Here is a 27,837-nt window from a genome sequence, read left to right on the forward strand (position 1 = left end):
TTGTTTTGCCTCAACATTGTTTTATTCAATGTAATGTACAGTTTAAATGCACTATACAATAATATAGATATTTCACACAAACCTGAAATATACACTGTACAAGTGTACTTTGGTATAAAAATAAATTTTGTACCTACATACTTTTAAGGACAATCAGATACCCCTAACTCTATAGAGGACAGTGTCCACAACCAATGGAAATACTCGAGGGTAAAACACAAACTCCTGTCGTTTTATCCGGCCACACTCAAGGGAGCTGATATGAAGATGTGTAAGCACCTTGTGGAGCGTGGTGAGGGCCACTGTTCTCACAATGGTAGTGTGAGGGCGCTATAGTATCTTGTGGAAACACTTCTCCATATGGCAGTATAAAGGCCTTGTTATCAAGACTGCAGTAGGAGGGCACTTAGACCCATAATTAATCAAAATCCATTGTTCTCCAAGTGAATGGAAATAGCAGTCTTCACCTTCCATATTTGTGATCATAGTTTCTTTCAAACATTCATATCATTTTTATGATGTATTTGTCACCAATCTTCTTCTGTAGTAGGTTCTGTGCATTGCTTGTGTTGAGTAGAATCATTCTCCTGAGTGGATTTGTTCATTGTTTCAGCAAGTATTGAAAGTGGAAGTTGGTCTCCCCACTTACTGTATCTTGCACAGTAATATAAATCCCTGAAATAAATTGAAATGTGAGCAATGAACTGCACTATCAAATAATGCCCTGCTATACTTTTATTGAACCTGAATACCAAATGTTGCCTTGCTATACTATCATTGAACCTGACTACCAAATAATGCCCACCTAAACATTTTTTGGACCTGAATACCAAAATATTGTCTTGCTATAATTGTACTAAATCTGAATATCGAATGACGCCATGCTATAAAATTATTGAAGCCGACAACCAAATAATGCCCTAATAAACATTTATTGAACCTGAATACTAAATAATGCCCTGCTATACTTTTATTGAACCGGAATACTAAATATTGCCTTTGCTAAAATTGTACTGAATTTAAATACCAAATAATGCCCTGCTATAAATTTATAGAACCAGAATCCCAAATAATGCCCTACTAAACATTTATTGAGCCTGAATCCCAAATAATGTTCTTCTATTCTTTTATTGAACCCAACTACCAAATAATGCCCTAATAAACATTTATTGAACATGAATATTAAATAATGCTCTGCTATACTTTTCATACTTTGCACATGAAACACTTTGATCCCACTGATGATGTGAAAGGGCATACTTACTTTCCATGCTTAGATGCTGTTAACACTGTATGGTGTATTCTGCCGTCATGGCAACACATATGACAATGGATGTGTTTAGATTTCACCAGAACTGGCCGGATTAACCTTGGCCATTCATTGCAGCCTATACAAAGTAGAAATTAGATGATGTTGATATAGTAATCTAAAATTTCAATGTAATTTTCTGATTATTAATTATTGTATAATGAAATATCATTGAAAAGATATTAATTGACAGTTGATAGACAATTTTTTGTTTACTACAAGATACAAACAAAAGTCGCAGTGGTGTTAATACATCATGTGGTATTTGACAAGCATGAAAGTATTTTTAGGGTATTTCCACGCATAATAATGTGCTATACACATTTGGAGAAGTAAGGGGAGGTAACGTCATATTCCCCTTTCAAAAATAGCCATCTCGACATTGAAAGGGTTTGGTATTCAAGTTTAAAATCAAATCATTTGCTAATTGCAGCAGACGTTCGGCCCCTGTCTTTTATACATTATCTGTGATCTATTCAATGATTACAAAAACAAAGTTTTGTCATTTGTACATTTACTTAATGTTTTAGAGGAAATACAAGTTTCATTAGGGATTCATAAGATGGGGGGGGGGGTATGGAAGTTGAGCGACATGCGATGAAGGTCTCGCACGATTAAAGAAGTCCTGCAAACTGTAATTGTTATACAGTCTGAAATTCTAATATCACTGTTATCAAAAAGGTAGTCACATGATTTGCTTTTCTCAGTGTACTGTTCAAACAAATCATCATTTGATGTGTAACATGAATATCATGATGTTTACCCAAACCATATCAACAGTGATAATTCACGCTAAGAGTCACGACTGTGAACAATATGCACCATGGTTGTGTGATAAGCAATAGTATCATATACCTTTTGACCTTTGACCTTTTCTGAGCACCACATATGAAAAATTCTCCTTCTGTACTTGTTTTGGCATCTAAGAACCAATCATAGAACACATAATGTGAGAAGATGATCCCTGATAAAACACATTATTATTGGTTGAAATTGTAGGCATGCTATAAGGTTGTCAAGAGTACTGGAGCTGTAAGAGCAAATAATATTTAATGAAACAATTCAGCAAGTACAAAATAGATGTTATACATGGCATTTTTAAGGTGAGAATACATCTAACTGTTTAGTATTACTTGGATTTTGGGTGGACTCAATCTGATTAAAATAAGATCTTGGTTGGCTTAATTTTTTTAAATATTTTATGTAATTACTATTATTATACATCTGTCACTGTAACGTCATAAGTTACAGCGTGCCGTAATTTTGCGGTATTTTACGGGGTATTTTCATACTACCATATTAGGAAATGCGAATTCCAAATATGGAATAATTACGCGCGTAAGCGTCCTATAATAATAAAAACAAACAAGGCTGCCACCAGGATTTGACCGGACTCCATACAAAGAAGTTCGCTGATTCTGTTCTAAACTTTTTGGATTTCGGCATTCCCATGATGTATCCTTGGAAGGAAAAGATGTATAATAATAAGGTTATTACGAAGATACCTCAAAGTATGCAGTCAGACAGTACGCTGTTGCATTGACCTCCGCTGCGCGTCGGCCGATACTGCCGCTGTACTGTCTTCGTACATACTTTGAGGTATCTTCGTAATAACCTTATATATTTATTATTTATTTCAATTATTTTTTAATGTTACAATTATTTTGCTGCAAGAATTGTTTTGTTTGTGAAAGCCACTGGATGCAGCAAATTTACTGTAAAAACAAATATTGAAATAAATAATTAAAATTAATAATGAAAATATAATGTACTCAAATTAAATTAAGCCAACCAGGATCTTATTTTATTCAGATTGGGGTGGACTTCACATGCATGGCAAAGTAAATTACAAAATATTCCCATCCACCATTTTGTATCAGCCTACACAAGATACAATGTAGATACACCATTCCTTACATTGCATTCTATTCAATTACCTGTGATAACTTGAGTGGGTGATATTCTTGCAGATAATTACATGGAGTGTCTGTACCATCATTTAACCGTGGACAGGGTAAATCATGTGAACACTGTAAAAAAAAAATACACAAAACCTGTTTAAGTCTGTTTAAGCTGAACCACAATCTTCAATCATCATCAATCTTATTGTCATGTAAATATACTAATGACCTTCTGGCCAATTTTCATCTATTCAAATTACCGGTGAATATACATGACCTTCTGGTCAATGTCATCCATCTTACTTACTGATAAATATACATCACCAATTGGCCAATTGTCATCCATCTTACTTACTGGTGAAGATACATGACCAACTGGCCAATTGTCATCCATCTTACTTACCGGTGAATATACATCACCAACTGGCCAATTGTCATCCCTCTTACTTACTGATAAATATACATCACCAATTGGCCAATTATCATCCATTTTACTTACTGGTGAATATACATGACCAACTGGTGAATTGTCATTCATCTTACTTACTGATAAATATACATCACCAATTGGCCAATTATCATCCATTTTACTTACTGGTGAATATACATGACCAACTGGTAAATTGTCATTCATCTTACTTACTGGTGAATATACATGACCTTCTGGTCAATGTCATCCATCTTACTTACTGATAAATATACATCACCAATTGGCCAATTGTCATCCATCTTACTTACTGGTGAATATACATGACCAACTGGCCAATTGTCATCTATCTTACTTACTGGTAAATATACATGACCAACTGGCCAATTGTCATCCATCTTACTTACTGGTGAATATACATGACCAACAGGCCAATTGTCATCCATCTTACTTACTGGTAAATATACATGACCAACTGGCCAATTGTCATCCATCTTACTTACTGGTGAATATACATGACCAACAGGCCAATTGTCATCCCTCTTACTTACTGGTGAATATACATGACCAACTGGTAAATTGTCATTCATCTTACTTACTGATAAATATACATCACCAATTGGCCAATTATCATCCATCTTACTTACTGGTGAATATACATGACCAACTGGCCAATTGTCATCCCTCTTACTTTCTGATAAATATACATCACCAATTGGCCAATTATCATCCATCTTACTTACTGGTGAATATACATCACCAACTGGCCAATTGTCATCCCTCTTTCTTACTGATAAATATACATCACCAATTGGCCAATTATCATCCATTTTACTTATGGTGAATATACATGACCAACAGGCCAATTGCCATCCCTCTTACTTACTGGTGAATATACATGACCAACTGGCCAATTGTCATCTATCTTACTTACTGGTGAATATACATGACCAACTGGCCAATTGTCATCTATCTTACTTACTGGTCAGTATACATCACCAACTGTTCAATTGTCATCTATCTTACTTACTGGTAAATATACATGACCAACTGGCCAATTGTCATCCATCTTACTTACTGGTAAATTTACATGACCAACTTGCCAATTGTCATCCATCTTACTTACTGGTGAATATACATGACCAACAGGCCAATTGTCATCCATCTTACTTACTGGTAAATATACATGACCAACTGGCCAATTGTCATCCATCTTATTTACTGGTGAATATACATGACCAAAAGGCCAATTGTCATCCATCTTACTTACTGGTAAATATACATGACCAACTGGCCAATTGTCATCCATCTTACTTACTGGTGAATATACATGACCAATTGGCCAATTGTCATCCATCTTACTTACTGGTGAATATACATGACCAACTGGCCAATTGTCATCCATCTTACTTACTGGTGAATATACATGACCAACTGGCCAATTGTCATCCATCTTACTTACTGGTGAATATACATGACCAACTGGCCAATTACTTACTGGTGAATATAAAGATGACCAACGGGCCAATTGTCATCCATCTTACTTACTGGTGAATATACATGACCAACTGGCCAATTGTCACCCATCTTACTTACTGGTGAATATACATGACCAACTGGCCAATTGTCATTCATCTTACTTACTGGTGAATATACATGACCAACAGGCCAATTGTCATCCATCTTAGTTACTGGTAAATATACATCACCAATTGTCATCCATCTTACTTACTGGTGGATATACATGACCAACAGGCCAATTGTCATCCATCTTACTTACTGGTAAATATACATCACCAATTGTCATCCATCTTACTTACTGGTGAATATACATCACCAACTGGCCAATTGTCATCCACCTTACTTACTGGTGAATATACATGACCAGCTGGCCAATTGTCATCCCTCTTACTTACTGGTGAATATACATGACCAGCTGGCCAATTGTCATCCATCTTACTTACTGGTGAATATACATGACCAACTGGCCAATTGTCATCCACCTTACTTACTGGTAAATATACATGACCAACTGGCCAATTGTCATCAACCTTACTTACTGGTCAGTATACATGACCAACTGGCCAATTGTCATCCACTTTACTTACTGGTAAATATACATGACCAGCTGGCCAATTGTCATCCATCTTACTTACTGGTGAATATACATGACCAACTGGCCAATTGTCATCCACCTTACTTACTGGTAAATATACATCACCAACTGGCCAATTGTCATCAACCTTACTTACTGGTCAGTATACATGACCAACTGGCCAATTGTCATCCCTCTTACTTACTGGTGAATATACATGACCAACTGGCCAATTGTCATCCATCTTACTTACTGGTGAATATACATCACCAACTGGCCAATTGTCATCCATCTTACTTACTGGTGAATATACATGACCAATTGACCAATTGTCATCCATCTTACTTACTGGTGAATATACATGACCAACTGGCCAATTGTCATCCATCTTACTTACTGGTGAATATACATGACCAACTGGCCAATTGTCATCCATCTTACTTACTGGTGAATATACATGACCAACTGGCCAATTGTCATTCATCTTACTTACTGGTGAATATACATGACCAACAGGCCAATTGTCATCCATCTTACTTACTGGTAAATATACAGCACCAATTGTCATCCATCTTACTTACTGGTGGATATACATGACCAACAGGCCAATTGTCATCCATCTTACTTACTGGTAAATATACATCACCAATTGCCATCCATCTTACTTACTGGTGAATATACATCACCAACTGGCCAATTGTCATCCACCTTACTTACTGGTGAATATACATGACCAGCTGGCCAATTGTCATCCCTCTTACTTACTGGTGAATATACATGACCAGCTGGCCAATTGTCATCCATCTTACTTACTGGTGAATATACATGACCAACTGGCCAATTGTCATCCACCTTACTTACTGGTAAATATACATGACCAACTGGCCAATTGTCATCAACCTTACTTACTGGTCAGTATACATGACCAACTGGCCAATTGTCATCCACTTTACTTACTGGTAAATATACATGACCAGCTGGCCAATTGTCATCCATCTTACTTACTGGTGAATATACATGACCAACTGGCCAATTGTCATCCACCTTACTTACTGGTAAATATACATCACCAACTGGCCAATTGTCATCAACCTTACTTACTGGTCAGTATACATGACCAACTGGCCAATTGTCATCCCTCTTACTTACTGGTGAATATACATGACCAGCTGGCCAATTGTCATCCATCTTACTTACTGGTGAATATACAAGACCAACTGGCCAATTGTCATCCACCTTACTCACTGGTAAATATACATGACCAACTGGCCAATTGTCATCAACCTTACTTACTGGTCAGTATACATGACCAACTGGCCAATTGTCATCCACTTTACTTACTGGTAAATATACATGACCAGCTGGCCAATTGTCATCCATCTTACTTACTGGTGAATATACATGACCAACTGGCCAATTGTCATCCACCTTACTTACTGGTGAATATACATGACCAGCTGGCCAATTGTCATCCACCTTACTTACTGGTGAATATACATGACCAACTGGCCAATTGTCATCCACCTTACTTACTGGTGAATATACATGACCAGCTGGCCAATTGTCATCCCTCTTACTTACTGGTGAATATACATGACCAGCTGGCCAATTGTCATCCATCTTACTTACTGGTGAATATACAAGACCAACTGGCCAATTGTCATCCACCTTACTTACTGGTAAATATACATGACCAACTGGCCAATTGTCATCAACCTTACTTACTGGTCAGTATACATGACCAACTGGCCAATTGTCATCCACTTTACTTACTGGTAAATATACATGACCAGCTGGCCAATTGTCATCCATCTTACTTACTGGTGAATATACATGACCAACTGGCCAATTGTCATCCACCTTACTTACTGGTAAATATACATCACCAACTGGCCAATTGTCATCAACCTTACTTACTGGTCAGTATACATGACCAACTGGCCAATTGTCATCCCTCTTACTTACTGGTGAATATACATGACCAACTGGCCAATTGTCATCCATCTTACTTACTGGTGAATATACATCACCAACTGGCCAATTGTCATCCATCTTCATACTCATACTGGCCAATTGTCATCCACCTTACTTACTGGTGAATATACATCACCAACTGGCCAATTGTCATCCACCTTACTTACTGGTGAATATACATCACCAACTGGCCAATTGTCATCCACCTTACTTACTGGTGAATATACATCACCAACTGGCCAATTGTCATCCATCTTACTTACTGGTCAGTGTATACATGACCAACAGGCCAATTGTCATCCACCTTACTTACTGGTGAATATACATGACCAACTGTCCAATTGTCATCCACCTTACTTACTGGTGAATATACATCACCAACTGGCCAATTGTCATCAACCTTACTTACTGGTCAATATACATGACAACTGGCCAATTGTCATCCCTCTTACTTACTGGTGAATATACATGACCAACAGGCCAATTGTCATCCATCTTACTTACTTGTGAATATACATGACCAACTGGCCAATTTTCATCCCTCTTACTTACTGGTAAATATACATGACCAGTTGGCCAATTGTCATCAACCTTACTTACTGGTCAGTATACATGACAACTGGCCAATTTTCATCCCTCTTACTTATTGGTAAATATACATGACCAGTTGGCCAATTGTCATCCATCTTACTTACTGGTCAGTATACATGACCAACTGTCCAATTGTCATCCATCTTACTTACTGGTGAATATACATGACCAACTGTCCAATTGTCATTTATCTTACTTACTGGTGAATATACATGACCAACTGGCCAATTGTCATCCATCTTACTTACTGGTGAATATACGTGACCAACTGGCCAATTGTCATCCATCTTACTTACTGGTGAATATACATGACCAACTGTCCAATTGTCATCCATCTTACTTACTGGTGAATATACATGACCAACTAGCCAATTGTCATCCACCTTACTTACTAGTGAATATACATGACCAACTGGCCAATTGTCATCCATCTTACTTACTAGTGAATATACATGACCAACTGTCCAATTGTCATCCATCTTACTTACTGGTGAATATACATGACCAACTGTCCAATTGTCATTTATCTTACTTACTGGTGAATATACATGACCAACTGGCCAATTGTCATCCATCTTACTTACTGGTGAATATACGTGACCAACTGGCCAATTGTCATCCATCTTACTTACTGGTGAATATACATGACCAACTGTCCAATTGTCATCCATCTTACTTACTGGTGAATATACATGACCAACTAGCCAATTGTCATCCACCTTACTTACTAGTGAATATACATGACCAACTGGCCAATTGTCATCCATCTTACTTACTAGTGAATATACATGACCAACTGGCCAATTGTCATTCATCTTACTTACTGGTGAATATACATCACCAACTGTCCAATTGTCATCCATCTTACTTACTGGTGAATATACATGACCAACTGGCCAATTGTCATCCATCTTACTTACTGGTAAATATACATGACCAACTGTCCAATTGTCATCCATCTTACTTACTGGTGAATATACATGACCAACTAGCCAATTGTCATCCACCTTACTTACTAGTGAATATACATGACCAACTGGCCAATTGTCATCCATCTTACTTACTAGTGAATATACATGACCAACTGGCCAATTGTCATTCATCTTACTTACTGGTGAATATACATCACCAACTGTCCAATTGTCATCCATCTTACTTACTGGTGAATATACATGACCAACTGGCCAATTGTCATCCATCTTACTTACTGGTAAATATACATGACCAACAGGCCAATTGTCATCCATCTTACTTACTGGTCAGTATACATCACCAACTGTTCAATTGTCATCCATCTTACTTACTGGTGAATATACATGACCAACTGGCCAATTGTCATCCATCTTACTTACTGGTCAGTATACATCACCAACTGTTCAATTGTCATCCATCTTAATTACTGGTGAATATACATGACCAACTGGCCAATTGTCATCCATCTTACTTACTGGTCAGTATACATCACCAACTGTTCAATTGTCATCCATCTTACTTACTGGTGAATATACATGACCAACTGGCCAATTGTCATCCATCTTCATACTCATACTGACAGCTTTATCAAATTCTCGTTTCATATCCACATTGCTGGAATACTGTTCACTCTCTTTATTCAATTCATCTTCATCTTGCTCAGCATCTAGTTTTCTGATTCTTCTATTAGTTTTCAAGTAGTTTTCCCCATGTAAAATTAAGTCCCTGGCTTCAAGCACAGTCTTATAACCTTCATTTGTGCCATTCTCTATGACAACCAAGAAGTGTTCAGTTTTGATCCACAGAGTACGCAGTGTGTTTATCCTTTCTTGTACGGATGGAAGATCCATTAATGAATATGCTGAGATTATTACATCAAATTTATTCTGTTGAGAAAGAAAGATTAATGAAATATACTAAAATATCACACCTCATGTTGTTAGGTTAGAAAGAGGTCATGTGGTGGTGAATAAAACTCATAGTCAATAATTAAAATCCAGTGACCTTGATATCTATTGCGCATATGCTATAGATGTATTTAGGTAAAAAAACAAAATGTTGTTGGCCTCTGACTTTAACATTTGATTTATGTTGCATTTATTATTTGGTATAATAAAACATATAGTTACCTCAGTGTTGGTCAATATTCAGTTTTATTGACCTTTTTAGTAATTGACTGGGACATTAAAACTGAATATTGACCTCCACTCCAGTAATTATTTGTTTTGCAAATAAAGAAACAACTATATGTACATGGGTTAAATAAATTCGCGTGACCATTAAATGATAACTGATTCTGCTGTAAATTCTCCCTGTCCGTTAAACGACAGTTTAAAAAAAAAAAAAATAGGACCAAGAAATCGCCCAGGGCGTTTCTTCTGTAGTTTTTTTTAGCTCCGCTGTCGACTTTGTCGAGCAGAGCTCATCATATGAGTGATTGTCCGTCGTCGTCCGTGTCAATGTTTTACTCTTTCGACTTCTTCTTGAAAACTACAAGCCTGAATGCTTTGATACTTGGTGTATATGTACCTTGTGTAGACCTCTCTCAGATTTTAAAAACCGCAAGTCCAATTGCTTTGATATTACATATATAGGTAACTACATGTGGACTTCTCTCAGATTTGTTCATTTCATGATGATATCCTCAATTCTCTAATTTTGGTGAATATTTTTGTCATTTTTGGTAAAAAGTGATATTTTTGACTTCTGTTAAAAACCGCAAGTCCAATTGCTTTGATATTACATATATAGGTAACTACATGTGGACTTCTCTCAGATTTGTTCATTTTGTAATGATATCTTTAATTCTCTAATTTTGGTGAATATTTTTGTAATTTTTGGTAAAAAGTGATATTTTCGACTTCTTGTTAAAAAACGCAAGTCCAATTGCTTTGATATTACATATATAGGTAACTACATGTGGACTTCTCTCAGATTTGTTCATTTCATGATGATATCCTCAATTCTCTAATTTTGGTGAATATTTTTGTCATTTTTGGTAAAAAGTGATATTTTTGACTTCTGTTAAAAACCGCAAGTCCAATTGCTTTGATATTACATATATAGGTAACTACATGTGGACTTCTCTCAGATTTGTTCATTTTGTAATGATATCTTTAATTCTCTAATTTTGGTGAATATTTTTGTAATTTTTGGTAAAAAGTGATATTTTCGACTTCTTGTTAAAAAACGCAAGTCCAATTGCTTTGATTTTACATATATAGGTACTACATGTGGACTTCTTTCTGATTTGTTCATTTCATGATGATATCTTTAATTCTCTAATTTTGGTGAATATTTTTGTCATTTTTGGTAAAAAGTGATATTTTCGACTTCTTGTTAAAAACCGCAAGTCCAATTGCTTTGATATTACATATATAGGTACTGCATGTGGTCCTCTCTCAGATTTGTTCATTTCATGATAATATCTTTAATTTTGATGATTATTTTTGGTGAAGTGATATTTTTGAATTCTTGTTGAAAACTATACATATTGTTCACTTTCTAATGATATCTTTTGATCTTTAATTGCAATGTGCATTGCTAACAGCGGAGCTATCTCAGCCGACAGGCTGCTTGTTTGTTTTATATTTTGGCGTCATATTTCTGACATTTCAATCATTCTTGACGCCTAAAATAGAGTCTAATTTAAGTTTTACCATATTCATTGATGCCTATTCAAGAGTATATTTATTGTGACCAGCATGAATGAGTAAGCTTTGTTTTTACAATGAGTTATCACTGTAAAAATGTTAAATTATTTTTCAAATGCTCAGTTTATCTTTTGAAAACAACTAATTTTTTATTTAAAAAAAAATCATGTCGTTTTTCTCATCAAAATGCAAGCCAAAAGATCGTACTAAAACATCGACAAATCTCTTCTGTATTCTGTATTAACATATTTAAATGAGCTATGGTAATTTGAACACGTTGGCATCATCCATCATTTTGATTGGTTAATTAGCGATTTGACCTATCAGGTCGAGAAACACAGTCCAAGGTTACAACATATCAGTGGATATCGGCATCAAGCGTTTAATATGCGACCAGAATCATTCGTTTATGATGAAACTAAGTTGAAATTTATTTGCAATTCATAATAATTCAACAAATTTATTTTTTGCATGTTATTATAATCACTACTAAGTAATAATCAACAATTGTAAACGCAGTAAGACCAGATTGTGCTACCACGATCATTCGCTACTATTATTTGAAACTTAGAATTTACTAATACGTAGCTAATAAAATTAAAAAAAAAATAATTGTATTTGGCATGCCAGGTTCGTTAATGTGATTTTTTTTGGAGAAAGATGACACTAAAATTTTTAGATTAGCTTCTGCAATGTTTTTTTCTCGTCTTGAGTGGTCTAATTGCCGGTGTTGGAAGTTGGCGTAGGTGGATTTTTCAATGAAAATTGAAGTCCCAAAAAACATTTGATGATCATTTTTTTGGAATTTTGAACTACAAATAAGCCCTGGGCAATTTTCTGTATGGGCCAATTTACGATAGAATTTGGTACAAGTAAAATCCACTTTACTTTATTTACCAACAGCTAAAAAATAAAATTTTTCTAATCTACACCAATGTACAGACAAGAGACATGTTTTTAAATTGTCAAGTTTATTCCCAGAGTGACTGATATGCTTGGATGTATGATGGGTAAAACTTACCATTGGTGATACAGGTAAAAACTGACGAAAAAAGACTCCCTTCATACAGGGGCGGCCATCTTGTTTGCCGTCTCTTAACAGCACAGCAGCTAGATCATTCATATCAGCTGAGATATCAACGCAGAAATACTCTCTCAAAGACTTGCCCCATATACTATTTGCTGCCCTGAAAACATCATTTTGAGATATCTATTATAAGTTCAGAAAAGAAGAAGAAAAAAAAAAGAGAAAAAGTACAACATACACCTGTCTGGATAAGTCTTGGAAAAATTATGAAATGACAAGTCATTGTCAATGACACGTCCCCGTTCCGTTCATATTTGAGCAACATATACATTCAAAGCAGATAATGACCGAAATCCGATCCGAAATGCACCTGCATATGTACAACACATTGTACTAAATCTGAACAAAATCCATCCATGCATGACTGAGATCCGGTTCCGGAATTGTGAAAATACGTGATTTTGATGCATTTTCGGCCTTAAAATGGCCATCATTCAGCTATTGTTAAGCGAATCATGAAACAAATGCACATATCTATTTGTGACATGATGTACCTTGTGTGTGTGAAGTTTGAACTTGATCAATCCAGACATGTCTCGGATACGGATCCAGAACTGAATTCTTTAAAACAAAATGGCCGCCAGTCGGCCATTTCGAACTTGATTTGAAAAAAAAAAATGACGTGCATCAAGGTCCTATTATGTTTAATGTATGTACCAAATTTGAACAAAATCCATCCATGCATAACTGAGATCCGGGTCAGGAATGGTGAAAATGTGTGATTTCAATGCATTTTCGGCCTTCAAGCAGCCGCCATTTGGCTATCGTTAATGAGATCATGAAACAAATACACATACATATTTGTGACATGATGTACCTTGTGTGTGTGTGAAGTTTGGACTCGATCAATCCAGGCATATCTCAGATACGGATCCAGAACTGAATTCTTTAAAACAAAATGGCCGCCAGTCGGCCATTTCAAACCCGATCCAAAAAAAAAATGACGTACATCAAGGTCCTATTATGTTTAATATATGTACCAAATCCGTCCATGCATAACTGAGATCCAGGTCCAGAATGGTGAAAATGTGCGATTTTGATGCATTTTCCGCCTTAAAATGGCCGCTATTCGGCTATCGTGTGCATATGTCCCACATAAGGTGTGATGTATGAGTGAAGTTTGAACTTAATCAGTCCATGCATGTTCGAAATACAGGTGATCACGGACGCACACAGGGCAAAACATAAGTCGTAGTCCGAAAACGGGGACTAAAAATTTCAAGTTTCAAGTCAACAGTAGTAACTTATTTATAAAAAGCTCTCACTGTATTTACCCCACTAGAAGAACATCTCTAATAGAAGGGCATATAAACAAAATAATGCTTTAATTGCAAGCGCTACTAATAGAGCAAACATGGTATTGTAATTTTAACCAAAATCAAAGGATTGTCTTCTGGAAGTAAGTATTATAAAATCAGATTAGTGCATTTTAAGAAAATAATATATTCATGGTGTTTGACAGAAACTTTTTCCACACTATAAAGATGAGTGTTAATCTAATCCAAATTTTTCTGAATCCACAACAAATATGTGAAAATTTGCACATTTCAAAAAAATCACAATATAAACATGTAAGGTATCAGTTTTTTTTTTTTCAGTAGATACTCACCAGATAGCTGTACCAACTCCAGAACCAAAATCCAGCACTTGTTTAGGCTTAAACTCTGGTTCTCGTTTCTGTATCTTTAGTGGAAAATAAAATTATATTGAGTAAAGATGCCTTAGGGATGACGTCAAAAGATCGATGTCGGATAAAAAAAACTTAATTCTTTTAGTTTTTTCCCCAAACCCCCCACTGATCATATATCATGATATTGATCATGGCGTCAGACTGCATTCACTATTAAATACAAATTGATAATCGGACAGTAGTATGGCATAGCAGTTGGTTGTAATCAGACAGTAGTATGGCATAGCAGTTGGTTGTAATCAGACAGTAGTATGGCATAGCAGTTGGTTGTAATCAGACAGTAGTATGGGATAGCAGTTGGTTGTAATCAGACAGTAGTATGGCATAGCAGTTGGTTGTAATCAGACAGTAGTATGGCATAGCAGTTGGTTGTAACTCAGACAGTAGTATGGCATAGCAGTTGGTTGTAATCAGACAGTAGTATGGGATAGCAGTTGGTTGTAACTCAGACAGTAGTATGGCATAGCAGTTGGTTGTAACTCAGACAGTAGTATGGCATAGCAGTTGGTTGTAACTCAGACAGTAGTATGGCATAGCAGTTGGTTGTAACTCAGACAGTAGTATGGCATAGCAGTTGGTTGTAACTCAGACAGTAGTATGGCATAGCAGTTGGTTGTAACTCAGACAGTAGTATTGCATAGCAGTTGGTTGTAACTCAGACAGTAGTATGGCATAGCAGTTGGTTGTAATCAGACAGTAGTATGGCATAGCAGTTGGTTGTAATCAGACAGTAGTATGGCATAGCAGTTGGTTGTAACTCAGACAGTAGTATGGCATAGCAGTTTGTTGTAATCAGACAGTAGTATGGCATAGCAGTTGGTTGTAATCAGACAGTAGTATGGGATAGCAGTTGGTTGTAACTCAGACAGTAGTATGGCATAGCAGTTGGTTGTAATCAGACAGTAGTATGGCATAGCAGTTGGTTGTAACTCAGACAGTAGTATGGCATAGCAGTTGGTTGTAACTCAGACAGTAGTATGGCATAGCAGTTGGTTGTAATCAGACAGTAGTATGGCATAGCAGTTGATTGTAATCAGACAGTAGTATGGGATAGTAGTTGGTTGTAATCAGACAGTAGTATGGGATAGCAGTTGGTTGTAATCAGACAGTAGTATGGCATAGCAGTTGGTTGTAACTCAGACAGTAGTATGGCATAGCAGTTGGTTGTAATCAGACAGTAGTATGGCATAGCAGTTGGTTGTAATCAGACAGTAGTATGGGATAGCAGTTGGTTGTAACTCAGACAGTAGTATGGCATAGCAGTTGGTTGTAATCAGACAGTAGTATGGCATAGCAGTTGGTTGTAACTCAGACAGTAGTATGGCATAGCAGTTGGTTGTAACTCAGACAGTAGTATGGCATAGCAGTTGGTTGTAATCAGACAGTAGTATGGCATAGCAGTTGATTGTAATCAGACAGTAGTATGGGATAGCAGTTGGTTGTAATCAGACAGTAGTATGGGATAGCAGTTGGTTGTAATCAGACAGTAGTATGGCATAGCAGTTGGTTGTAACTCAGACAGTAGTATGGCATAGCAGTTTGTTGTAATCAGACAGTAGTATGGCATAGCAGTTGGTTGTAATCAGACAGTAGTATGGCATATCAGTTGGTTGTAATCAGACAGTAGTATGGGATAGCAGTTGGTTGTAACTCAGACAGTAGTATGGCATAGCAGTTGGTTGTAATCAGACAGTAGTATGGCATAGCAGTTGATTGTAATCAGACAGTAGTATGGGATAGTAGTTGGTTGTAATCAGACAGTAGTATGGGATAGCAGTTGGTTGTAATCAGACAGTAGTATGGCATAGCAGTTGGTTGTAACTCAGACAGTAGTATGGCATAGCAGTTGGTTGTAACTCAGACAGTAGTATGGCATAGCAGTTGGTTGTAATCAGACAGTAGTATGGCATAGCAGTTGGTTGTAATCAGACAGTAGTATGGGATAGCAGTTGGTTGTAACTCAGACAGTAGTATGGCATAGCAGTTGGTTGTAATCAGACAGTAGTATGGCATAGCAGTTGGTTGTAATCAGACAGTAGTATGGCATAGCAGTTGGTTGTAATCAGACAGTAGTATGGCATAGCAGTTGGTTGTAACTCAGACAGTAGTATGGCATAGCAGTTGGTTGTAATCAGACAGTAGTATGGCATAGCAGTTGATTGTAATCAGACAGTAGTATGGGATAGCAGTTGGTTGTAATCAGACAGTAGTATGGGATAGCAGTTGGTTGTAATCAGACAGTAGTATGGCATAGCAGTTGGTTGTAACTCAGACAGTAGTATGGCATAGCAGTTTGTTGTAAACAGACAGTAGTATGGCATAGCAGTTGGTTGTAATCAGACAGTAGTATGGCATAGCAGTTGGTTGTAACTCAGACAGTAGTATGGCATAGCAGTTGGTTGTAACTCAGACAGTAGTATGGCATAGCAGTTGGTTGTAATCAGACAGTAGTATGGCATAGCAGTTGATTGTAATCAGACAGTAGTATGGGATAGCAGTTGGTTGTAATCAGACAGTAGTATGGGATAGCAGTTGGTTGTAATCAGACAGTAGTATGGCATAGCAGTTGGTTGTAACTCAGACAGTAGTATGGCATAGCAGTTTGTTGTAATCAGACAGTAGTATGGCATAGCAGTTGGTTGTAATCAGACAGTAGTATGGCATATCAGTTGGTTGTAATCAGACAGTAGTATGGGATAGCAGTTGGTTGTAATCAGACAGTAGTATGGGATAGCAGTTGGTTGTAACTCAGACAGTAGTATGGGATAGCAGTTGGTTGTAACTCAGACAGTAGTATGGCATAGCAGTTGGTTGTAACTCAGACAGTAGTATGGCATAGCAGTTGGTTGTAACTCAGACAGTAGTATGGCATAGCAGTTGGTTGTAACTCAGACAGTAGTATGGCATAGCAGTTGGTTGTAATCAGACAGTAGTATGGCATAGCAGTTGGTTGTAATCAGACAGTAGTATGGGATAGCAGTTGGTTGTAACTCAGACAGTAGTATGGCATAGCAGTTGGTTGTAATCAGACAGTAGTATGGCATAGCAGTTGGTTGTAACTCAGACAGTAGTATGGCATAGCAGTTGGTTGTAACTCAGACAGTAGTATGGCATAGCAGTTGGTTGTAATCAGACAGTAGTATGGCATAGCAGTTGATTGTAATCAGACAGTAGTATGGGATAGCAGTTGGTTGTAATCAGACAGTAGTATGGGATAGCAGTTGGTTGTAATCAGACAGTAGTATGGCATAGCAGTTGGTTGTAACTCAGACAGTAGTATGGCATAGCAGTTTGTTGTAATCAGACAGTAGTATGGCATAGCAGTTGGTTGTAATCAGACAGTAGTATGGCATATCAGTTGGTTGTAATCAGACAGTAGTATGGGATAGCAGTTGGTTGTAACTCAGACAGTAGTATGGCATAGCAGTTGGTTGTAATCAGACAGTAGTATGGCATAGCAGTTGATTGTAATCAGACAGTAGTATGGGATAGTAGTTGGTTGTAATCAGACAGTAGTATGGGATAGCAGTTGGTTGTAATCAGACAGTAGTATGGCATAGCAGTTGGTTGTAACTCAGACAGTAGTATGGCATAGCAGTTGGTTGTAACTCAGACAGTAGTATGGCATAGCAGTTGGTTGTAATCAGACAGTAGTATGGCATAGCAGTTGGTTGTAATCAGACAGTAGTATGGGATAGCAGTTGGTTGTAACTCAGACAGTAGTATGGCATAGCAGTTGGTTGTAATCAGACAGTAGTATGGCATAGCAGTTGGTTGTAACTCAGACAGTAGTATGGCATAGCAGTTGGTTGTAACTCAGACAGTAGTATGGCATAGCAGTTGGTTGTAATCAGACAGTAGTATGGCATAGCAGTTGATTGTAATCAGACAGTAGTATGGGATAGCAGTTGGTTGTAATCAGACAGTAGTATGGGATAGCAGTTGGTTGTAATCAGACAGTAGTATGGCATAGCAGTTGGTTGTAACTCAGACAGTAGTATGGCATAGCAGTTTGTTGTAATCAGACAGTAGTATGGCATAGCAGTTGGTTGTAATCAGACAGTAGTATGGCATAGCAGTTGGTTGTAACTCAGACAGTAGTATGGCATAGCAGTTGGTTGTAACTCAGACAGTAGTATGGCATAGCAGTTGGTTGTAATCAGACAGTAGTATGGCATAGCAGTTGATTGTAATCAGACAGTAGTATGGGATAGCAGTTGGTTGTAATCAGACAGTAGTATGGGATAGCAGTTGGTTGTAATCAGACAGTAGTATGGCATAGCAGTTGGTTGTAACTCAGACAGTAGTATGGCATAGCAGTTTGTTGTAATCAGACAGTAGTATGGCATAGCAGTTGGTTGTAATCAGACAGTAGTATGGCATATCAGTTGGTTGTAATCAGACAGTAGTATGGGATAGCAGTTGGTTGTAATCAGACAGTAGTATGGGATAGCAGTTGGTTGTAACTCAGACAGTAGTATGGGATAGCAGTTGGTTGTAACTCAGACAGTAGTATGGCATAGCAGTTGGTTGTAACTCAGACAGTAGTATGGCATAGCAGTTGGTTGTAACTCAGACAGTAGTATGGCATAGCAGTTGGTTGTAACTCAGACAGTAGTATGGCATAGCAGTTGGTTGTAATCAGACAGTAGTATGGCATAGCAGTTGGTTGTAATCAGACAGTAGTATGGCATAGCAGTTGGTTGTAATCAGACAGTAGTATGGGATAGCAGTTGGTTGTAATCAGACAGTAGTATGGGATAGCAGTTGGTTGTAATCAGACAGTAGTATGGGATAGCAGTTGGTTGTAATCAGACAGTAGTATGGCATAGCAGTTGGTTGTAACTCAGACAGTAGTATGGCATAGCAGTTGGTTGTAACTCAGACAGTAGTATGGCATAGCAGTTGGTTGTAATCAGACAGTAGTATGGCATAGCAGTTGGTTGTAACTCAGACAGTAGTATGGCATAGCAGTTGGTTGTAACTCAGACAGTAGTATGGCATAGCAGTTGGTTGTAATCAGACAGTAGTATGGCATAGCAGTTGGTTGTAATCAGACAGTAGTATGGCATAGCAGTTGGTTGTAATCAGACAGTAGTATGGCATAGCAGTTGGTTGTAATCAGACAGTACATGTAGTATGGCATAGCAGTTGGTTGTAATCGGACAGTTAGTATGGCATAGCAGTTGGTTGTAATCGGACAGTAGTATGGCATAGCAGTTGGTTGTAATCTGACAGTAGTATGGCATAGCAGTTGGTTGTAATCGGACAGTAGTATGGCATAGCAGTTGGTTGTAATCAGACAGTAGTATGGCATAGCAGTTGGTTGTAATCGGACAGTAGTATGGCATAGCAGTTGGTTGTAATAATGAAGTGAAATATACGCATGCGTTTCAGGGTTCTGCGCATGCTCTAGGTCCATGACCTGAAATGGACCTCATTTGACGCACATATTTACACTCCGACCAAACCATTTTCTTGTCTTGGATGTTTTTTTTGCATTTTCTGTTATTTTTGCCTATGATTGGATAGAAAAAAACGAACTGCAAATACTCCAAGGTTTTTTTGACTTCATTAAAAAATTACATCGTTTTTGTAGGATGGAAACTTTTTGAGGTCAAACCCCCACCCCCACCCCCAAACTAAAGCAAATAAGTTTTTTATCCGACATCGATCTTTTGACGTCGTCCCTTAGATGAGAACAAGTTAGTGATGATTATGGTTTCACGCAATAAAATTGTCATTCTCAATCGGACAACATGCACCATTAAGGACATCATGAAGAATCTCACCTCATACAACACTCGGTATATTGCACTGTAATTAGATGCCATTTTGGATGCGATATAAACCAGACCCATTTCTTTAGTATACCTAAACACAGTCAATATGGGTAAAACACAAATAACTATTTGTTAACACATCAACGGCACGGATCAGAAATCCCAAATGACTGTATGAAAACCATAAAACATAAGAAAATGGTGACCATTTTGAAGGATAAATCTGCCTCAACACGAGTGCCAGATAAATCTCCTGATCAAAATTCAGTGAAAATATTTTCACATTTTGTAAAATCGTAACTAAATTCAATCATCATTTGTACCATAGATATTGTTTCAGACATTGCTTTTAGTATTTGATCAAAAAGTTTGTCAAAATCTCCTGCCAAAATTCAGTGAAAATATTTTCACATTTTGTAAAATCGTAACTAAATTCAATCATCATTTGTACCATAGATATTGTTTCAGATATTGCTTTTTGTTTTTGATCAAAAAGTTTGTCAATTGTTGTGTACAGACATGTCCTTCATAGAACCTAACAGCAAAATCATTTCTTATTTCATGGGATATGTATACCCCTACACATTTAGCACACTTCAGTGAAATGGAAGTCTGATTTGCATATAATCTACATGTAATTTGCATATAATTTGAATACTCAACACTTACTGAATGGCTTTCCAGTGGTATAGTTTTTTCTTGAGTTGCATAATGACCGTTTTCTTCTTTTGTTTCAATATATTTCTTTCTTTCACTTCAAGTAACTCTGTGTCATTGTAGCGTCTTTTTTCATCTGATGAACAAACATTAAATGTTTGAAACTTAAATGTTGTAGTACAATTTGATTGGTCTACTATGAGCAAAACACAAGACTGTAGTTGGGGATAATTTTGTTTTGACCAAAATCATCATTGGGATCAGTCTTGAGTATTATATGTATTATATAACAATAGAATCATTTCAAATAATATGAAGATAGGATTGGAGATTCAGTTAGGATTGCTGGTGGATTGGCAATTTATGATTGTCGTTGGAATCATGTATTAGCATTTTTAAATGAAAAATGACGTTTATTAAGAATTATTTCATGGCTACTATGTTTCAAAAGAGTTATTTAGAAAATATGCATATAAAAATCATTGTAGTGACAATTTAAAAAAAAAAAAATTTCTGTGAGATAATCAACTGCATTCTTGTCAAGCCCCTGTGTCGTAAATTTTGTGTGAATCTCCAATCTTACACTATCTTCATTACGACAAACATTTTAAGAAGTTAAGTGTCACTGGGATTATTCCAACAAGTCTAAGGAAAATTTCAACCAGGTTAGGAAGTCGAATGACAGAAAAAAATTCAACCAATCAAATCAAGTGACACTGGGATCAACAAAACTTGGGAGTCATATGCCACATTTAATAACACAGTTTTAAGATACAAGCATGAAGTCAGCATGTTATTTGGCTTCAGCCCTGTTTTGTGTCTGATTGACATCCAATTGCCCCCTCTCCAGTCAGCCCAGAGTAAAAGATAATAACTGTATGCTGTATGTTGAATAATTGCACTCAAGATTGTTCGTATTAATGTCAAAGAACTATTCATTTTTGGCTTATCAACCATTTCGGTTTATAAAATTATCAGAAAACTTGTAAATGTTATGATTGTGAATAAAAAACCCTGAAAGAATGTTTATTTTTACATTTTAAGGTAAGAAATCAAACATGTGTTGATTTCATGGAGGTAGTGTATTATTTCACAACTTTTGGTTTTTTTAGTGTGGTGTAGCGAAGACAAATCAAATATATATATTTATAAGTAATTGATTATTTTATAAATTGATTGATTCCTAAAAATTGGTTATTACTATGTCAATCAGGAGCAATTCAGACGCCAATCAGGAGGGAATTCAAATCAAACACTGACTCACCTTCTAATCCCATCTGCTTGGCCAGTACAATAGCTTGTTTTCTGAGTTGATTCACCTCTACTGGTCGCTTTCTACTCCATAGATAGTTAAACAATACTTGTGACTTATCAGCTAGCTGGCGACCAGTATATGCTGTGAATTGATAACCAAACAAATGGGTTTCAGAAAGCCAGATATAGCACAAATTAATTAATGAACACCATCAATGCTCAATAAACACTATTAACACCCAATGAACACATCAATACCAAATGAACACCATCAATAAATTAGATTGGATGATGGTGTCTCAGGGTACAACCAATGAATTGACAGCTACCTCTATAAGTATTGTACACAGAAACACATTTGTTATTACTCTAAACACAAAACTAACATGCTATAATTTTGCCAAAATAAAAATAAAACAACCTACACATGTGTACAACCTACATAATATATGTAACTTGTCTGTAACTAGGTTCCTGGGGAGTCACACTGACTATCACTGGTGTCCTAGGGAGTCAGTTACATTCACGTAGGTTCTGGGGAGTCACAGTGACTTGCACTGGGGTTTGGGGGATGAGTGAGAAAAGTACCATTCAGTTCGATTCGTGTTCGATTCGTGTTTGATTTGCATTTGATTTGCGTTTGATTCGCGTTCGATTCGCGTTCAATTCGCATTCAATTCGCGTTCGATTCTCATTCCATTCACGTTCGTTTCGCGTTCCATTCACGTTCGTTTCGCGTTCCATTCGCGTTCCATTCGCGTTCCATTCGCGTTCCATTCGCGTTCCATTCACGTTTGATTGACGTACATTTCCCGTTCAATTGACGTACAAATTGAAATATCTATATTTTCCATAAATGTTTATATATAGCATATTTTGTGTAGAAAAAATGAGGATCAACCTATTCCTTTTGGAGAAAATCATGGTTATGAATAGTTCTACAGTCTCGTTCACATCGAAAGTCACGTGGACTCAAACAAGTATCAAAGAAAGCTTAGAAAGAACTCCCATGTGCTGAGAGTATTGGAGACACATTAAATATAATTCGAAATTACTTAGCTGAAAGCTAATTATGCAAATAAGAAAATTAATATGAACAGATTTAAGTGTAAAACTAATGAGGTCTGCGCAATGTAACAGAAAATCTATGTTTCCAAGTTTAATTGAAATGTGATTAGAACCAAAAAATTATGAATTATTATGCTTATTAGGGAATTAATATGAATAGATTTTTACCCCAATCTAATTAGGTTTGTACGTTGTCCTAGAGCATCTTTGTACTAAGTTTCATTGAAATGGAATAATTAGTACTTTAGATACCAGTGTGAAAGCTTAAAATTGGTTAATTATGCAAATTAGGTAATTAATATGTACAGATTTTAACCCACAATTATCCAGGTCTGTCTATTGTCCTACAGCATCCATGTACATTCATTGATATGTGATGTTTAGTACCTGAGATATCAGTGTGAAAGTTGATTAATTATGCAAATTAGGAGATTAATATGCACAAATATTTACGGGAAACTAATTGGGTCTGCATAATTCTAGATTCATTGAAATGTGATTAGTTCTTTAGATATCAGTAGAAAAGCTGAAAATTAATTATGCAAATTAGGTAATTAATATGCACAATTATTTACCCTAAAAATAATCAGGTCTCGGCATAGTCCTAAAGGATCTATGTACCAAGTTTCATTGAAATGCGATGATTAGTACTTGAGATACCTGAGGAAAAGCTGAAAATTTACTAATTATGCAAATTAGGTGATTAATATGCACAAATATTTACCGGAAACAATCAATCTCTGCATTGTCCTTGAGTATGTAAGTTTCATTGAAATGTAATGCTCACTACTTATATCAAAATCAAATTAATTAATTATGCAAATTAGGTAATTAATATGTACTGATATTACCATAAAAACTATCAGGTCTGTGCAGTGTCATATGACATATATGTACCAAGTTTCATTGAAATGTGATGATTAGTACTTGTGATATCAGTGGAAAAACCGAAAATTTACTAATCATTATGCAAGTTAAGTAATTAGTATCAACGGATTATTACCAAAAACTAATCAAAACCTAGCATTAGTTCAGAGCATGTATGTACAAAGTTTCATCAAAATACAATGAGTGATTGTTTAGATATCAGTGGAACAATCATGGAACAGCTAAAAATCAGCTAATTATCATGCAAATTAGGTAATTATTATGCATGGATTTTTACCAAAAACTAATCAAATCAGCGCATATGTTCAGAGCATCTATGTACCAAGTTTCATCAAAATCCAATGAGTGGTTCTTTAGATATCAGTGGAACAGTCATAGAACAGCTAAAAATTAGCTAATTATCATGCAAATTAGGTAATTAACGAGCATGGATTTTTACCAAAACCTAATCAAATCTGCGCATTGGCCCAGAGCATCTATGCACCAAGTTTCATCAAAAACCGATGTATGGTTCTTGAGATAGCAGTGGAACAGTCGGACACACATACACATACTTGTATTGCTATATGTTCCGAGGACTTTATTGGATTAACTTTTAATATAGTTGAATTAACTTTTAATATAGTTGCGATATGAACTCGATTAAAACGCGTTCCTATATAGGGTTGCGTTTTAATTGGAGTTTAATTAAACTCAATTACAATGCAATACAATGGAGAATTGCATTTTAATTAAGTTTAATTAAACAAGAGTTGAATATCCCGTGACTGAACATAGAAATGTTTGCGAAGCTTAGGTTTAGTATCGGGGCAAGGTATGGTACAATTATATTAATATTAATATAACGTGAACCATACCTTCCCTCGATACTAAACCTAAGCTATGCAAAACGTATTAATAATCGAATTAACTATTAATATAAATTATGTTTTCCGAGGACTATGAAAAAGGTCCTCGCAACATATAGCAATCCAAGTACACACACACACACACACACACAGACACACTAACTGCAAAGACTCCCATTATGTGCTTCGCACATGGGAGTCAATAAAATAGCCCTAGAAACAAGACGAGAAACGCATAAATATGTTTCAGGAAAATGAATCTTTTTAAAAAAAAATTATAGTCTCAAATTATCACCACTCAATTCAAAAACAAATAAAATCTTTGAAACAAGGACGTTGATGATGTTTTTATTTATAATCATTGTCCTTTGACCTTCTGTGCATTCGCAGGCACGTCTCTATTTTTCCCGCTCAAAAATAATGTTAAATTAGCTGAAATTGTTATATATCAACATTTCAGTGAATTATAGGTATTTCAGTGAGTGAATTGAACGCAAATCGAATCGAACGCTGTCTTCACACTCGTGTTTGGGGGTTTGCGATGACTTTCACAAAAGTTTGTCCTCACAAATGCTCTTCGGCGAACATTTTTAGTGAGAAACAGTTAACATGACACAAAAGTTTTATATTACATTATTTACATCATACCGGGGTACTCACATTGCAAGACTACATCAATACTTCTCTGCAATCGCTCAGGAAGCATGACTGCTTTAGGTCTTACAATTCCAGGATGAGTTCGATGTGAAGTTGTTTCCAGGACATCTTTAACAGATTCGTCAAATTTTGTTTTCATTTTAGAAATCGTTGTCATACTCTATAAAAAAAAAAAAAAAAATTCATAAATTCATGCATGAAAGATGCAAATTTTTGTCAAAGCAAATGTTGGCAGTACTTTTCATTAAAAGTAATTTACCTCAACAATGTGAATTCTAATTTTTCTTTTCCTATGTAAATTTTTTCATATGATTTTAATTTCAAATGTAACTGGAATCAAAAATGTGTTCTTAATAAAGATGTGCAATAAAAAAAGATAGATGTATTAGTATCATATCCCAAGTTGCATCGTCACGAAATAGACCATTTTCCATTCATTGGGAGATCCCATGTTATACCATAGACCCTCTAAAAGAGAGGGTCTATGGTTATACATGTACGTAAAATGAAACTGAACAAACACTATCTGTTTGTGAATATATTGATTGATTAACCTAAAGGATGAACCATTTAAAGTCCAGGGTAGGGCTTGGAATAATGTAATTATATACCCTATATAATATAAAATATGTTTTTGAAATGCACCTCTTGGCTATTAACACTGATTTCTCATTGCCGGAGTGATTAGCATCCCTAATAAATAACCTATTTAACCGCTGGACAGAATTAATCCTATTATCAAAAATTCATAGTTGACTGGACAAACATTTTTTGTTTTTGGCCGTTACATTTTTTGGTATGAAACGCAAGGGCGATAAGACCTGATTTTCAAGAACGCAGGTCGTAAACTTTTGTGGGAATTTTTTGATTGTTTTTCTATTTGTTTTGTAAGCATTTGAATTCCACCTTGGGATTTTATGTGTTTCAATAAAGTATTGCCTTCCCATTAAAAGTATCAAAACTTCAAACAAAGTACACATGCAAAGTAACTTTCTAGTGTGATTTTGGATTCAAAACAAGTAGAAAAAGGCATTGTTATAGCAAAGGAATGGATTGAACAGCTTAATATGACACCTCTCAGGTAGAGGATAAATTATGAACATAAAAAAAGTTTACTATTTAACAGTATAACAAAAATAAGCATTTCCAACCATGCCCATTGAAAAAGGCTCGTAGAACCATTTGAAATTATGGGGTGGCTAGAAGAATGTCACCAGTACAATTCTTACATTTTTATTTTTCTTGCATGTGCTAACATTTTATCCCCGCAACACCTTGCATGTAATTTTTTCTCCCAGTGTCAAGCATGCAATTTTTTTTAACAAAGCTTCCACCCTCAATACTCCAAGTGATCAGCTTTGTAATACAAGTGAAATACATGAAATTAAGAATTATAGGGGAAGTGCAAGTTTCCAAGAGTATAAAAAATTAAATAATGATGTTAAATTTATTTATTTGCTTAATGTTTCAGGTGGATTTCTAAATGTTTTTTTGCACATCCATGCTTAATGTCTACTTACGAGTCACAAATGACATCAGACATGCCAATTTAGAAAAGTGTCCCTTTTGCACCCCCGTCCCTAACCCTAACCCTACCCCTACCTTACAGAGCTCCCCAATTTGAAATACTAGTAGTTATCTAGAGAGAACATGTACACAATTGAATTGGAGGGCTTCGGTGCGAGTTAGGCTTAGAGGTAGGGTGGAAAAGGAACTTATTCCATATTTTGTACACTGTAATTCATTATTAGCTGTGGTGTATGTTTACATGTAGAAATCAAAACACTGAAATGTGGTGAAAATTATCTGTAACAACACAGCAAGAATGTAAATATTTGTTTTCAGCAAACTCACCCGAGATTGTCTCAGCAAAATAGCCTGTGTTGGTGTGAAATTTGATAATATACCACACGAACTGCATGGTTTTTTGAAAAAACGACGAGTGACTACATTCCACATGGGCGCAGACATTTTTAATTTAT

General features: G+C 36.1%; 1 protein-coding gene across 2 annotated transcripts; it reads right to left on the minus strand.

The window, feature by feature from the left end:
* On the minus strand, positions 1–27,829 carry LOC102800476 (ribosome assembly protein METTL17, mitochondrial-like). Of its 2 annotated transcripts, XM_085500415.1 has the most exons (12): positions 27,710–27,829; positions 25,859–26,015; positions 22,405–22,536; positions 21,153–21,276; positions 20,493–20,574; positions 14,620–14,693; positions 12,945–13,110; positions 9,794–10,156; positions 3,247–3,339; positions 2,165–2,231; positions 1,265–1,388; positions 1–675 (listed from the first exon to the last, which is right to left on the minus strand). In XM_085500415.1, exons 1-12 carry the CDS (start codon positions 27,824–27,826, stop codon positions 528–530), a joined length of 1,647 nt encoding a protein of 548 aa, XP_085356541.1. In that variant the 5' UTR covers positions 27,827–27,829; the 3' UTR covers positions 1–527. The 2 variants fall into 2 exon arrangements, with proteins under 2 accessions (XP_085356541.1, XP_085356542.1); XM_085500416.1 differs by lacking the exons at positions 1–675; positions 1,265–1,388; positions 2,165–2,231 and adding an exon at positions 2,272–2,339.
* Between the last annotated feature and the right edge of the window lie 8 nt (positions 27,830–27,837).

The sequence above is a fragment of the Saccoglossus kowalevskii genome, chromosome 6 (genome assembly GCF_978046115.1).
Source record: "Saccoglossus kowalevskii chromosome 6, keSacKowa6.1, whole genome shotgun sequence".
In the NCBI taxonomy this organism is placed as follows: domain Eukaryota; kingdom Metazoa; phylum Hemichordata; class Enteropneusta; family Harrimaniidae; genus Saccoglossus; species Saccoglossus kowalevskii.

What these genes read in the sequence shown, in the direction of transcription:
- LOC102800476 (XM_085500415.1), bottom strand. Translation starts at nt 27,826, where the DNA reads ATGTCTGCGCCCATGTGGAATGTAGTCACTCGTCGTTTTTTCAAAAAA. An exon ending in ACCCACTCAAGTTATCACAG is followed by an intron (nt 2,232 to 3,246) that starts GTAATTGAATAG and finishes ATTGGTTCTTAG; the next exon opens with ATGCCAAAACAAGTACAGAA. An exon ending in AAAAGGTCAAAGGTCAAAAG is followed by an intron (nt 1,389 to 2,164) that starts GTATATGATACT and finishes TACTTTGTATAG; the next exon opens with GCTGCAATGAATGGCCAAGG.